At 49.2% G+C, this 14,870-nt stretch overlaps 2 protein-coding genes across 7 annotated transcripts in view; one reads left to right on the forward strand and one right to left on the reverse strand.

The window, feature by feature from the left end:
* Positions 1-6,685, forward strand: part of ATL2 (atlastin GTPase 2) — a 38,318-nt gene extending 31,633 nt beyond the window's left edge. The window contains exons 12-16 of one of the 6 annotated variants that reach the window (XR_009207628.1): positions 207-278; positions 2,506-2,937; positions 4,151-4,165; positions 4,278-4,511; positions 4,800-4,930. Coding sequence is in view for 5 of the 6 variants with exons in the window: in XM_058419733.1 (XP_058275716.1) it covers positions 207-278; positions 2,506-2,937; positions 4,151-4,165; positions 4,278-4,385 (627 nt within the window). In the remaining variant the exon portion in view is untranslated. Of the gene's footprint in view, positions 1-206; positions 279-2,505; positions 2,938-4,150; positions 4,166-4,277 lie in introns of all 6 variants that reach the window. The other 5 variants (XM_058419733.1, XM_040058367.1, XM_040058373.2 and 2 more) reach the window with 5 other exon arrangements.
* Positions 6,686-8,266: 1,581 nt separating this feature from the next.
* On the reverse strand, positions 8,267-14,803 carry EIF4A3 (eukaryotic translation initiation factor 4A3). The gene is made up of 12 exons (XM_040059462.1): positions 14,601-14,803; positions 14,351-14,423; positions 13,546-13,612; positions 12,637-12,699; positions 12,135-12,267; positions 11,367-11,447; positions 10,948-11,089; positions 10,050-10,188; positions 9,476-9,591; positions 8,801-8,908; positions 8,583-8,710; positions 8,267-8,462 (listed from the first exon to the last, which is right to left on the reverse strand). The coding sequence occupies exons 1-12, from the start codon at positions 14,764-14,766 to the stop codon at positions 8,446-8,448; spliced, it is 1,233 nt and encodes a 410-aa protein (XP_039915396.1). The 5' UTR covers positions 14,767-14,803; the 3' UTR covers positions 8,267-8,445.
* Between the last annotated feature and the right edge of the window lie 67 nt (positions 14,804-14,870).

Genomic DNA, 14,870 nt, shown 5'->3' on the forward strand with positions numbered 1-14,870 from the left:
AAGAGATTGCTCATGATGAGGAGCGTGTAGAAGCAAGCTGAGGTTTGGTTGCAGCTCCGTTAGAAAGCAGAAGAAATGCAGCAATGTGCTTTAATGTGTATTGTTATACTTCACTTATTTTTGTGCGGCCATCAGGAGCTCTGAAGGTTTTGGGGGTATGTTTGGGGTGGAATGCTGCGAATGACAGGATGCTCCATGTTTTCTAGGCGACAGCTGAGGCGAACAATCTTGCTGCTGTGGCAGGAGCTAAAGACTTGTACAGCAAAGGCATGGAGCAGGTATGATGGCACAACCTTTCCTGAACACCTGCGTGCAAATGCGGGCTTTTAGCCTCCACTGTCCTCTGTGTGTGAGCACCTCACTGGGGGAAGGTAACTCAGGGCCAGGGCTGGTGTGTTTTCTGCCCCCTGCTCTGAGCTGGGGAGGTGTGAACATGGGGCTGTTTGCGGGGTTCCCACCTGTTAGTGCCCTCTGCAGCTCTTGACAGGCATCTCAGAATCCTGAGGCGTGAAATGCACAAGCAGGTGAGCAGACATTTGTCGTGTCAGGGTTGCAGTGGTGGAATTCTTGTTCTGTAGTTCTCGTGCTTCTGAGTTGTGGCCATTCATGAACTGTGAAATACGAGGATTGAAGTGATTCAAAATTTTAAAGAAACCCCTTGGAATACAAGAATTACTTTTGAAAACCCGTGCATGTAATTTCCCACTTGCTTCTTTTCTTGAACATAGTGATCTCACATGATTCTAAGCTGAATGCTGGGTGGATTTCATACTTTTAATGTAGCGGAATGCAAGGTTTTATCATAGGAAATTCTGAAAACCATTACATGTCTCGTAAAGCTTAACAGGACTGCACTTACGGTGAAACTGTACAACCAGAAAGACCAGTAGGCTTGAGAGCATGCTACAAACATAGCTCCCCATTAATTAGGCTAATTGTGGTCTTAATTGCTGAAGTAGCTTTCTGTTTTGAAGTTAGACCTAGTGCTAGTGGCAGAGAGGCCAGCTCCATTTGTTAGCAGGCCGTTTGGAGAATGTTCTGCTGGTTTAAGGGAACTCCTCTATTTCTATTTTGGAAAACGCCTTGAAATAGTAAATGTGTTGTTTATAATAAGTGCCAAGTCTGCCTTCCAAACTCGAATCTTGAATGGTTGTTGAGATAACTGTAGCTGTAAGGTTTCTAACTTGGAGCAGGGAATAAACAGAAACAGATGTTCTTTTAAACAGACTTTGTTTCCATAGTAATGTTCCCCGGTACTGTATATTTTTATATCACTGTAGAGATATGCACAGATTATGGAAAAGTTCTTTATCCAGATGTCTCATGATGTTCTTGATCTGACACAGCTCTGAAACTTCTATTTTTAAGAACAAAAGTGGGAACTCTTTGGATTTAAAACTCGGTTATGTAAAGGTAGTTCTTGCTGCAGCTTCTGAGCTGTCCGCATGAAGCAAAGCCCTCCTTTGCTGAGTGTGCATAACGAAAATACTGTCCCCCATATGGCCTGAAATGTAAGGAACAACAGGTGCAGTGTCTCAGAGCGTAAGAAAACAGTGGCACTTATTTGTGTGGTGGCCCCTTGATCCCTCAGTAGCTCCTGGTGTTTAACACGCTCTGGGTGATGTGAAAAACTGTCCTGAGGGATGAGACTGGTGGGCATTTTGCAGGGAGTTTTGGTGGATGTGGAGGACTTCATTCTGGGAAAAAGCAGGGATGTGCACGTGGCTGTTGTGCTGTCCTGGGCTTGCCAGGAGAGAGCAGTGGAAGTATGAGTTCAGTCCTGTGCTCTGGGTCTGTGTGTGGTTGGACAGGGGAGGCTCCTGCCCTGCCATGATCCAAAATACCTTTGCCTTGTGGCTTTATCTTCTTTTTTTGTCAGAGCCGGGATTAAATACTCAAGAGACATTGTTTTGTGTCTGGACTCAGATGTTTATTAATTCTTAGCTGTAGTCTCACAAGCTGTGAGTTCTAGCTAACAAAGTGAAAAATGGCTCCGTCTCTATCTCTCTACAAGGCCTTTTAAGAACAAACTGTCCAATTATGAAATGACACCTAAATTATTTTTACTTTTAACCCAATAACCAACCACCTGTGGCCTGCAATACGGATTTTTCTATCCAATTACAAAATATGACCCATGAAGAAGAAGATGAAAAAGAAGGACTCAGCCTTTGCCCTAAATCTCTTGCTTTATATCTGTTACTATATTCTAAACCCTTAAACTCTGAGTTTTCCACCCTGTGCTATCACACACTTCTATCCAAACTCCACACCCACAATCCCAGTGCTGTCACTCCATTTTGGAGCCTTTTCCACGGGCTCAGGTCCAATGCAGTGTTTGCTTGGGGGTCAGTGCCTGTGAGCACAGAAAGCCTGGAACTCTCAGTGCCCAGGGTTCCAGCGTTGTTGGGGCGCGGGGCTCCCGGAGCAGAGGGAGCTGCAGGGGGAGCAGGGCAGCGAGGGAAGCTCAGGGTGTGACTCTGTGCCCTGTGCTTGCTCCCACAGGTGTGTGGGGGAGATAAGCCTTACATCGCCCCGTCGGACCTGGAGCAGAAGCACCAGGATTTCCGCGAGAGCGCCATCCGGCAGTTCCGCTCCGTGAAGAAGATGGGAGGGGAGGAGTTCTGCCGGCGCTACCAGGAGCAACTGGAAGTGGAAATCGACGAGATCTATGCAAACTTTGTGAAGCACAACGATGGCAAAAACATCTTTTATGCTGCTCGTACCCCTGCCACTCTCTTTGCAGTCATGTTTGCCATGTACATAATCTCAGGACTGACTGGGTTCCTCGGCATGAACTCCATAGCTGCCCTGTGTAATCTCGTGCTGGGGATGGCTCTTATATCGTTTTGTACTTGGGCATACGTTAAGTACTCTGGGGAATTCAGAGAAGTTGGAACAGCCATCGATCAGATCGCTGAAGCTATATGGGAACAGGTTGGTACCTGCTTTTATTGCAAAATCTTGCTGTCTTGAGCTGACATCTCAGACGGTTTCTATTCAGTGCTGAGAGGGAAAAGCCGGTTAGACCTAATGGAGAATGCTGGTGCTGCCAAAGGGAAAATCCGCTCTGTAGCGTGACTGCTCTCTTCAGGAACAGATGCTGCACACAAGGAATGGTAAATAAGCTTAGGATATCATCCAGGAAGTGCTGCTGAAGGTACAGAAGGTTACTTAGTACGTGCTTTGATGGTAAAGAGTGGAGGGATTCTTCAAAAGTTTTTCCTTATTTGTGGAAGGAATTGATTAGTCCTTGGAGAGAACTGGCTGGGTGATGGCTTTCAGCAGCTGCTGCCAGAGGGTGCACAGCAGGTTTCTAACACCAGGGAGACCTGTGCTGTCTGTGACAGCTTCAGTGGGTGCAGCTGCTGTTTGCAAGGAATACTCAACAAATTCCTGAAAGAAAAGCTGTGAGTGTAAGGACAACAGAGCTGGAGGAGAAAACTTTCTGCATAGATTTTGCTGCCTGAACTCTGTTGACACAGCTGTGCCAGTAAGGCTAATGTAGAGAATTCCTGTAATTTTGGAGCGTTCTGACTAGCTCTGTCCAGTGTCAGCAGAAGGGAAACACTTTCTTGCTGTTGTCACTGGAAATAAAGGGTGCACTGAGTTAATCTGGGGTGACACTAAAGTGTGTCCTCTGAGGCGTGAGCAGCTGGAGCCTTCTGCACAGGTGCTTGCTTCCACAGCTGGAAAATTCCTGTGTCCTAGGCACTGGTACACTTAGGGCTATCTGGGGCCCAGTCAGGTTTTGAGTTACACTGGAGCAGAAAAAGTGGGTTTTTAAAAACAGGGAAACGATCATCAGTAAATACATCAGTAACTGAATCTTGAGTTAGCACCGCTCACTAGTGATTAAAATTGAGGCTGTCCAGTGCTGCTGCTGCAGGATACCCCGAGCACACGAGGCTTGGTTGGGCTGCTGCCTTTCCTGGAAGGGGGAGAACTTGCCTTATGCTGGTGGGAGCTTGCCTTTTGTGCGCTGGAGGAAGGTGGTCTCTAAAAGACCTCAGCAGCGTTGCTGTTAGAGCTGCACATCACCAGTAATATGCAAAGCACTGCAGGTCCTGTCTGAGTCACTCTGATTAAATAATCATTCTTGCTGTTGATTTTTCTGAATCTCTGCCTTTCTTTTCCCTCCTTGCTTCAGAGGAATCCCAGGAAGGTGAGAAGTTACTGGCAATCAGGGTTGTTTGTTTTTTTTTTTTTCTGATCTTGATTGAGTTTCTGCCGTGTTGTGAGAGCCTTTTTTCCTAACAGCTGAATTCGTGTTTTAGGTGTTTTCCAAACTCTTTGAAGTCCTTAGACGCCGAACGGTTCGTCGTGCTCTTACATCAGTGCCGCGACAGCGACTCTCATCCAACAATAACAAGAAGAAAAACTAGCCAGTATTTTTAACTTTCTTTCTGTATCTGAAGTGTTCACACTTACACATATAGGACAATAAGCTGGACCGTCTGGGCCGGTCTGCATAAATGCTGTAACCATACCAGACTGATGCTGCATACGGGGTATGGAATTGCACATCCATCTTCTAGGAACTGTAAAGTGGTTTGAATTCAGTGAAATTACTGCTGTGTAGGAGGGGTATCACTCGTGTCCATAGCATGCGACTGCTTTAACCTCATTACTCTAGCAGCAAAAATTCATTTCTCTTTCAGTTCATGCCACTTTGTGTCAGACTTCATCATTCTAAGTTTTTTCATGATTTCGAGTCTCATCTCTTTATATGATTTTATATCTTATTTTCCTTGGTTACCTCATTTTCTTGTTTCTTTTGCACATTTCTCATTCCACAGGTGTTGAAGCCCATGAGTGATAATTTGATGGAGGATCATATGAGGCAGTCTGTAAAAAACTCTATCAAAGCAGGCCTGACCGAGCAGGTGGCCCACCATGCCAGACTAAAGACAGACTGACAGTTCGTCTCCTCTTCAACTCTGCCCTCTCATCCTAGCCATGCTTGCTGTACCATGAGAACTCAATAATAATAATAATAAAAAGAAAAATAAATAAAAATAAACCAAAGTTTACAATCAACTGTAGAAGTAGTTTAGTGTGATTGGCTTCACAGATCGCTGCCATCACCGGGGAAGAGTTAAGTTTGTCAGCGCTCAGCTTCCCAGTGGAACGGGTGCCACGGAGCGCGCTGGGGTGGGAGCGAGGGGCTCCGTTTTACACGGTGCTGGTGCCCCGCGTTTGGGGGAGGGATGGGGAGCTTCCCCAGCGCTGAGAGTCCGTGCAGGCTCTGGCTTCCAGGGGCAGCTGTCCCCTGCAGGAGCTGACTTCAGGGAAGTGTCACGATCGGCCCAGCGTCGCCAGCTCCGGCGAGCGTTGGTGCGTGCAGCCGTGGGAGCAGCCACTCCATTACAGTCTCTTGCTTTTTGCCTTTTGCCAGTGTTCCACAGCTGCATGTGCTGGTTCCTCACGCAGAACTGGGGTGTCAGGGAGGCGGTGGCTCGGCACAGAGGGCGTCTGGCCTTGAACTCGCAGGCCTGGGCCCGAGGGAGGCGCAGATCGGATCCGAGCTGTCTTTTTTTCCGCAGTTTAGCCTTCGTGTATATAATATTGCCATTAATTCTACTGGGGAAGAAATTCCATCCAAAAATGTTGCCTACAGCTACCAAGCAATGAGTTAGGATTGTCTGTACAGTGTGTTTAGTTTTTATTTTTTAAGAAATCACAGATAGGGCATGTATATGAAATATAAATATATAAATACGATTTTGTATCAAAGTTTTGTAGTTTATGGCAAAACCTGGTTCTGTGGTAGCTAAGTGCAGTTCCTGTAAAGGAATGTTTGTGGCTCATGTAAATGTGTGAATGCATCAACGATTTGAAGTTTTTTGATATATTTGTGATATTTACCTGCCTTGAGCACTGCAATCTCTCACCCCCTTGGGAAAATCAGTGGGAATGTTTGTTGTGAAACTCTTGTCTTCTGTTGCATTTTAAAGTTATTTCCTGTAATTTATTTTCAGTACATGATTAAAATCGGTTGTGTATATATGAAATGAAATCCGTGCTTATTTTTAAAAGATGTTCAAGTATTGTATTCTACTACATAAACTATGTCAAATACTTATCCTGACAATTATATGAACAGATTTGTTCTATTGTACTTCATAGCTTTCTATTGAAGCCGATGTTCCTCTCATGCTTGTCTCTGGAAGGTGACCTCTGTCCAGCTCATACCCCCTCCCTGTATAGGAAAACCTCCTGCTTGTTCTTAAGCACGCTTTTGACTTGTGGAGTTGCTTGTCAGATTCTGCCCTCCAGCAATTGTATCACTCTGAAATCTTGTTACTGGCTTTACTTTCATTCTTGGCTAAATCGGTATCAGCTGTGTGGAGCGTACAGGCAGCTGAGTAATTAACTGCTGTACTTTCAGCTGGAAATGGCTGTGTGCAATAGCTGGGCTTTTTTTGCATTCCTAAATGGTAACAATTCCCGTTAACATTTGAGCTTTAACATCTCCCCTCTCTCGAGTGAGGGAAATCACCTGTCTAGGACTAAAGCAATTGCACTGTGACTTTTGCACCGCAAAGAACTGCTGGGGAGCGGTGGTTACCTGCCCTCTGCAGGCGAGGGCTCAGCTCCAGGGGAATGATGCTAAAGAGGAGGTAGGAATGTCGCATTTTATCATATCTCAACCTGTACAGATTAAATACTGTTATTCAAACAAGCCAGTGCTTTGGTGATTCATCTCTTACTAACCCAGTGTCGCACAGGGGCTCGCAGGGCCACCGCTGCCCTTTCTGCTCGTGGTCTCCAGGAAGGTGCAATTTGAGGCTGTGCCCTGCAGGGATGGCAAAAGCAGAACTCCCCAGCACGTGGAGAAGGAGTTGCAAGGCTTAATCTGGACTCTTCCTTGGGATTCGTAGGGGGAGAGTTCCTGAACGCTGCCACGGAGTTGTGGCATGAGTGCAAAATCCCCTGGAGCTTCTGGGAGGGATCGAAGGTAAGGGAAGGGTCAAGATGACTTCTAGTGAGGTGTGGGAAACCGATGTTTTAAGGGATAAAGGGGGTGCTCATGTGGCAGCAGGTTGCTGTTTTGGCCCTGTCGGCCATTAATCCCATCTCACCCTTTCCTGGAAGAGAGGACTCCATCCTGTGGGCACAGAGGTCAGTGCCAGGGACTAGAATGGGAGCTGGGGTCACAGGGGCTGCACGTCTGGAGTGAGGTGGTGTTACTGGAACAGCGAGCTGGGTTTAGACAGCATCAGGGTAAGGGGCCTGGGAGCCAGCCAGGAGCTGGAGCAGTTCTAGGTCTGGGCATAGCGATTTCTGCATGAGGCAAATGAAGGGGACAAGGCCTAGGCCCATTTGGAGGGTGTGGGGTTCCATTTCTATGTGTGACTCCCTCTGTGGACGCAAGAGAGGCTCTGCAAGGGCCAGTTAAGGACAGACTCGTGTCTCAAGGCCAGCCACCGAGGGAGGGCAGGCACAGTGCGGTGTGCAAGGGTGGGTAACCAGCAGCTGCGGGCTGTGTCCAGCCACTGGTCACTGGAGCAGACTGCAGGGCCCAGGCCGGACACTGGTGACCAGGGGGAGGGGCAGGCTGAGGGTGCTGGTGCTCAACACTGACCTGCGTGGACGGCGTGTGTCTGTCCCATGTGTGTGCCCACTGGGAATGCTGCCTCAGCCTTCCTGCTGGTGGCACTGGGAGCCACGGGGCTGTAGTGGCCTCACCTCCATGGGCGGCCCCTTACAATTGGTATTCCTGGTAGAACGAGCCAAGTGCTTCCCGACTTCTGTCTGTGTGCTGTTGGGAACATCAGGCTGGTGCACGGGAGATCCTCGAGCTGGCAAAGTACAGCATCGTGCCAGAGACACAGGAGCACAGGTGAGCGGGCAGACGGAACGAGGTACAGCAGCAGAAAGAGGTGCAGAAGGTGACAAGTTCCCTGGGATGGGAAATCCTCATCTGGCGCAGTAAGTGTGGTGATTTCTGGCCCCAGAAAGATGTAAACCAACAGGAAATTTCTGGCTATCTCATAAGTCGATTTTCCTACAGCAGGCTAGGGCCAGGCCACAGATTTTTCCTGTAGATGTCTGAGCCTTAAAGGTTAAGTTAAGGAAACTAAAAGCACATCGGGTGGCATGGCACAACAACAACAAAATGGTAGGGAACAGGAAGCCCTGTATTCTATGAACCCAGATACGGGGAGTGTCCAATGTTTTGTTTCATTTTGCTAGCCAAGCATGGCAGTATCTCAAAACTCCTGGCCTCTTACTATGCTGGGTTAAAGTAATTTAGCACAGGTTATGGTAAAACTTCCTTTTTTTTATTGAAAAACATGGGTGGAGTAGAGACAATATTTACACAAGTTCCCAAGTAGATCAACTCAAGAACATATGACCAAAAATACGATAAAGGATGTGGGTCCAAAAGAGAATTATGGAGGGTACCAAATGGTACAACTTCCTGCTAACCACGGACCTTCAGATAAGATCAGCAACTGAAAGGAGACAAAAATGAAGGAATTAAAAGAGAGAGCCACAGCCCAGCGGGGCAGCAGAGCACAGCTCTGTTGCTCCAGGTTCCTCCCAGAGGAGGAGGCTGCTCAGGCAGCACTCACCGTTCATGGGCATCTCGTCGATCTGGGTGGAGTAGTACTGCTCGATGTCCCGCAGGATGCGGATGTCGTCGTTCTTCACAAAGTTGATGGCGACGCCTTTCCGGCCGTACCTGCCCGAGCGGCCGATTCTGCCCGGGGAAGGGGGAAGAGGGAATGGAGCCAGTGTGGGAAGGAAGGGTTCCCCCAGCCCCAGAGCCCTGGGGGAAGCCCCAGCCTACCTGTGGATGTAGAGTTCTCTGTTGTTGGGCAGGTCGTAGTTAATGATCAGCGACACCTGAGGCACATCCAGGCCTCGAGCCCAAACGTCTGTGGAAATAAGAACCCGGCTGCAAAGAGAAGGGCACGGTTAGGGCTTGTCTGGGAACGCCCAGTCTCCAGCACAGAGCATCCCCTGCTATCCCACCAGCAGCACCCACACTTCTGCCTGCGCTATCACCAAAGTTTGCTCAAGACAGGACCAAACCAGCTTGGATCTTTCAGAAGGGAATAATGCACCGAACCAGCTTGGATCTTTCAGAAGGGATAATGCACCGAACCAGCTCGGATCTTTCAGTGGGAATAATGCACCGAACCAGCTTGGATCTTTCAGAAGGGATAATGCTCCCAAGGGTTCAAAACACTGAGGATGGAGCACAACCATTTTTTCCTTGATGTATTTGAAGTGCGGCAACTCCCAACGTCTTCAGCAAAACTGAACAGACTCATTCTACAGCCAGAGGTGTGATCATCCCTCATTGGAAAGTGGCAATCTCTCAACCCTCCGACACCACAGGAGATAGTTGGAAACCAGAGTTCCCCTTAATGTGAGCTGAACAAAGCCTCGAGAGAGAGGCAGTATGGTTGCCCTGCCCTGAGGCAGCACCGATGTGAGCGATGCTGTTTGGGGCGCTCACCTTGCGCCAGATCTGAACTCCTTCATGATGGACTCTCTCTCCTTTTGGGGCATGTCCCCATGCATGGATGAAACGGTGAAGTTGGCTTCCCTCATCTTCTCTGTGAGCCAGTCGACCTGTGAACACAGCCTGGGTCAGCTCTTTGCTCAGACAGCCAAACGCAGCGGCTGAGCTCCAGAATGTTTGCAGGGATGAGCTGGTATGCACTGAGACACTTCCACGAGCATTCTGGGACAAAGGGAAGTAAATAATCCCTACAAAGCACCAGCTGTGTGATACAGGGCTCCACAAGCCCTGAAAGGAAATGAATTAAGAGCATTTATTCAGGAAGTGTGGTTTTGCTCCAGGAATTACAAGCAATTAGAATGAGCACATTCCTACCTACTTCTCCAAAAAGGCAGTTCCTGTCAGCTGTATCAGGCCTGCCTCTGTTAGGTTTGGCACATCCCAAAGGTTTAACCCATGGTCCTACTGAACTATTTCCAAATGGGGGGAGCAACCAGACCTCTTAAGTAACCCAACATTGTTTGAGTCACACTCAGGAGGCACCGTGCCCCTCTGACGGCCCCTGTACCTTTCTCTTGGTGTTACAAAAGATGACAGCCTGGGTGATGGTCAGCGTGTCGTAGAGGTCGCACAAGGTGTCAAACTTCCACTCTTCCCTCTCCACAGCCACGAAAAACTGCTTGATTCCTTCGAGGGTCAACTCATCACTGCAGGGCAGAACAGCACAGCAGGGGAACAGCAGTTAGAAGGGCTGGGTGTGCCGCACCAGACACCAACCCCTGCCCCTTGTGCTGCGGGCTGCCGGGTCCAGAGGGAGTCCAAGTTGTTCCAGGAAGTCCTGGGAAAACTCAGCTTTAAGAAAGGCCCTGAATATGACACATTCAGCAGAGACTGGAACTGCTCTGCTCCAGCCAGACAGCTCCAAAGGGGAATATTTCTGTCCTCATCATTTTTACATTCCAGCTTCTTGACAAGAGAGACTGAAGAAAGTCTCAAGAAACTCAAATGTACTAAATGAGGGAGTGTAAAAGCTCAGGCAAGAGGGAGACTCCTCACAAGTTCCAGTGCACAAGGACCTGTGACACCACCAGCTGAAAACTCCAAAAACACTGAGGATCAGCCAGCTAAAGGTTTTGGGGTTTTTTGCCTGCTATGTAATAGGAAATTGTAACAGGAAGCCTAAAAAATCCTCTGGGGGAGCTCAGGTATTGGGTGAGGATAGATTTCCATGAAGAGAATGAGGGGACAGCCAGGCTGAGTAGCAGCACACAGAACTGGAGAAGGATAAAGTCAGGGAGGTAAGTCAGCCCCTGCTGGAACACAGGGCATGAGCACATCTGCAGACACTGAGGAAATGGTGAGAAGGAACATGAGAGACTCTCTGTACATTTAAATCAGTTAACACTGTCGACTGCCTGGGCTGCAGCACCTCAGAGTCGCTGTCCTCCCCAAGGAAGCTCACTCACCGTTTCACCAGGATGCGGATGGGGTCTGTCATGAACTTGTTGGTCATTTCCAAGATTTCATGTGGCAAAGTGGCGCTGATGAGCACCACCTGTGTGGCTGGAGGCAGGTACCTGTACACATCATAAATCTGCTCCTTGAAGCCTGCAGTGCAAATCAAGCCACACAGCACAGTTAGCACATCCTGTTCCCAGATATCCTCCTCTTTCACAGTCTGATCTGGAGTTCTGTTCTGGGTCTGAGCTATGGGATGAACATTGTTGCGTGAATCAGTAACATCACACAAGGCATTTTGTGTAGCTTAACTGTAATAGTCTAACTTTAAAAAAAACAACTTTTAGAAGTGGGCTTGCTAGCTGGGACACCCTGGAATCTCAAAGAGGCAAGAAGAAAGCGAGTAAAAGGGAGATAAATGTTTTACCTTTATTGAGCATTTCATCTGCTTCATCCAAAACCAGCATTTTGATGGCCCGAGTTCTTAGACTTCTGCGACGAATCATATCTGTAAGATTTCACTTTGTGAGATGAGAATGCTCTGAAAAGTGAGCCCACACTGCTCCCACCACTGCCAGTTTTGGTGGAGGAGGGACAGGTGTGAGAAATACAAAATGCCAGATGAACTTTCTGTCAGTAAGATCCAGAAGTCCTGTTTGAGAATCAGCTCAATCTGGCTAATTTTTAGGGGTTTTTTTTGTGTTTTTTCACCAGCTCATCCTCTCCCAGTGACAGGAGCTTGTGTAAGGGCTGTGTGCTTCTCAGAGACCCAGAAGATGTGAGCCTGAAGGCCAACACCACCCCTGTGGTAACTGCCACAGTAAATGTTGAACAGGAAGTGTTAACCTCTTTGTGCAGTGAAACCACAAGGTACCAGCTGCAAGTGCACCTGATTTCACAAAGATGGAGCAACCAGCAGGACACAGAAAATGTGAGCCTGAGTTTGGCATCCACGTAGGCCTGGCTCCCATCCCCTTCAAGAATCAGGGACTGTAACACTTTCTCCTTTCTCCAAAGCCACCACATAAAGAGTCACCTCAACAATGAAAAACAAAACACAGAGAAAACGGAAATACCAACACTGATTTCCATCGGTCCTTTTCCAGGCACAACAGCAGCAAGTTGTTACCTTGTTCCAGTTCTCCCTGAGGTTACACTGACACCAATGTTGTTACAATAAAAGGGATTTCCTTACCAAACACCCTGCCCGGGGTGCCAGCCACCACGTGCTGCCCATAATCCAGTTTGCGGATGTCCTCGCCCACGTTGGTGCCCCCGATGCAGGCGTGGCACTGCACGTTCATGTAGTCTCCCAGCGCCAGGAGCCCCTGTGCGGATACAAAGAACCGGATCAGTGATTTGTGAGGAGATGTCAGAGGGAATTTTTAATGTCTGACAGCCAAACCTCCACAACAGCAGGCCTTAAAACACTGGGGACTCAGTTCCCCAGGGATCACAACTGCTTTAGAAGTGCTGGCCTTAAAAACTCAGTCGGAGCTGTGCAAAACCTCAGACTGCCAAAGTGCTGAACACAACGCCGAGGAGCAAACGGCCCTGTATCAGGTGGCACTTTGTTATTTCTCTCAGGAGTAGAAAGAAAAAGTGGAAGGTGTGTTTTGAGCTCTGCTAGAGGAACACCAGAGCAGCGTCCCCAGGCCCTGCCAGCGCTTTCCAGACAGGGACTGAAACGCTCCTACCTTCTGAATCTGCACAGCCAGCTCCCGAGTCGGCGCCAGGATCAAGGCTTGGGTCTCGCGAACCTGGTTAAAACAGGGAATCCCATGGAAGTTAATCACAGGCCAGAGGCATATGGATCTCACTGAAGGGAAGCTGGGAAATGCCACAGCTGAAAGATTCATCACTGAATTTTGTGCCAAAGGAAAAAAAAAAACCCAACAAATGTGTGCATTTCTTCAGAATAGACCAAATTTCAAGCCCTTCAGTTCGGTGTGCTTGGTTCAAACACCTTGCACTGCCCAAGGACTCCGAGACAAAGTTTTGAAGTGTCATCTTATGAGCATTTTAGAGAAATAAAGCAAAAGCTGCCCCTTCCACTTGGAACACGCACCCTTTATTTATTTTTATGTCCCCAGGCAGTGACAGATGAGTAACAACCCCAGCCCACTGAAAACCACCCTTTTATTCGATTGCAGCTACACATCCGAGTTATAGCCCAAAACCACGGGGTGGACACGATGCCCCTGAGCAGAACAAAAGCAAACTGCTCCCAGTCCAAAATCTGGGCTTGATTCTGTGCAATGTGTGGCAGTTGTTCAGACAGGCTGATGATGCTGTCAGGACTGTCTGAAGACAATTCTGCTTGCTGAGAGATTAATTCTGCCCTAACAGGCGAAAGAGGTCAGCTGCTAAAGACAACTTTATGATTATGACAAAGGGAATTTATTTTACCAGACGGGCTTTAACAGTTGATTTGTTACAGAGTCTGGTCAAGTTCTCAGTCAGAACTCTGTCTGAGGTTCACTGCCCATAATGAAAAGATTTCCACGTAAAGCTTCATCTATTCACTCTTAAAGAACACACTTTAATGATGAAGATTACAGTGATTTAGTAAAAATTACTTTTAGCATGTGCTGCTGTGAGATTACCTGTATGTCCAGGCATTGCAGAACAGATATTGAGAATGTTGCTGTCTTCCCTGTTCCCGACTGCGACCTGAGAAACAGAGGTGTGGTGAATGCTCTGGATGTCTGGACAAACAGCACAGACAACTTCAACACATTCCACCCCTCCACGGCCAAGAACTCAGCAGTGCCAACAAGGGCTCCTCACGATCACAGCCTGATCTGCTGTCAAGCAGCTTTGAGAGCCTGGGACACAACACTCCAGGGTCCCCAGCTCTGGCACGTTCACTCCTTATCAGAGCAGCGTTTTAACTTTCTGCCATCTGCCACACATATACTTCTTCCCATGTAAATGACAGAGAAGCCAATGCAATTTGCAAGGCTAGTAATTTGCAGCAGAATGGATTTTTCAGTGGGATGCATACCCTTTTTCATCTTTATATTTTTATATTTTTTACAGTAACTTATCCTAATAAACGTTGGCATTAACCACTGTTAGGGTCACAACAAGTTAGGCAATTTCACTGTTTTGCCTGTCACATCATAAAAGCACAGGATAGCTTGGATTGGAAGGGAATTAAACCACATCCAGCTCCATCCCCCCTGCCACGGGAAGGGACACCTTCCACTAGACCAGGCTGCCCAGAGCATCATCCAGCCCGGCCTTGAGCACTTCCAGGGATGGGTCATCCACAGCCGCTCTGGCCAACCTGTCCCGGCGTCCCAGCGATTTCAGCTCATTCCCCACACCCCGCCAGGCACCGGCCCGGCCCCACGGGTGACCGATCCCGCTTCCATCCCCAAGGCAGGGAACGTGCCCGACACTCACTGCGCGATCACGTCCCTGCCCTTGATGATCTGCTTGATGGCTCGCTGCTGGATGGCCGACGGCTTCTCGAACCCTGCGGGAGCCGAGGCACGCCGTCAGCGCAGGCCCGGCCGCAGGGCGCAGGCGCGGCAGGGCCCACATCCGGGCCCGGCCCGGCCCGGGCGCACGAACCGCTCCCGGCCCTGGGCGTGCGCCCCCGGCCCCGCGTCCCTCGCCCCGCGTCCCTTCCCGCTCCGTCCCCGCCGCCCACCGTAGGCGTAGATGCCGCGGAGCAGGTCCTCGCGCAGGCCCATGGTGTCGAAGGTGGGCGTCACGTCCACCTCCTCGCTCGTCTCGAACTCCACCTTGGTCATGTCCTCCTCCTTCATGAGGCGCTTCCGCGCCGAGCCGCCCGCGGACCCCGCGGACCCCGCCATGGCCGCCGCCGCACAACGCCCGCCGCGCGCCGCCGCTGCGCCTGCGCGGGGAGGCGGGGCGGGAGCGGCGCGCGCCCTGCGCGCCTGCGCGGGGACGGGGCGGG

This window comes from Hirundo rustica, chromosome 3 (genome assembly GCF_015227805.2).
Source record: "Hirundo rustica isolate bHirRus1 chromosome 3, bHirRus1.pri.v3, whole genome shotgun sequence".
NCBI lineage: Eukaryota > Metazoa > Chordata > Aves > Passeriformes > Hirundinidae > Hirundo > Hirundo rustica.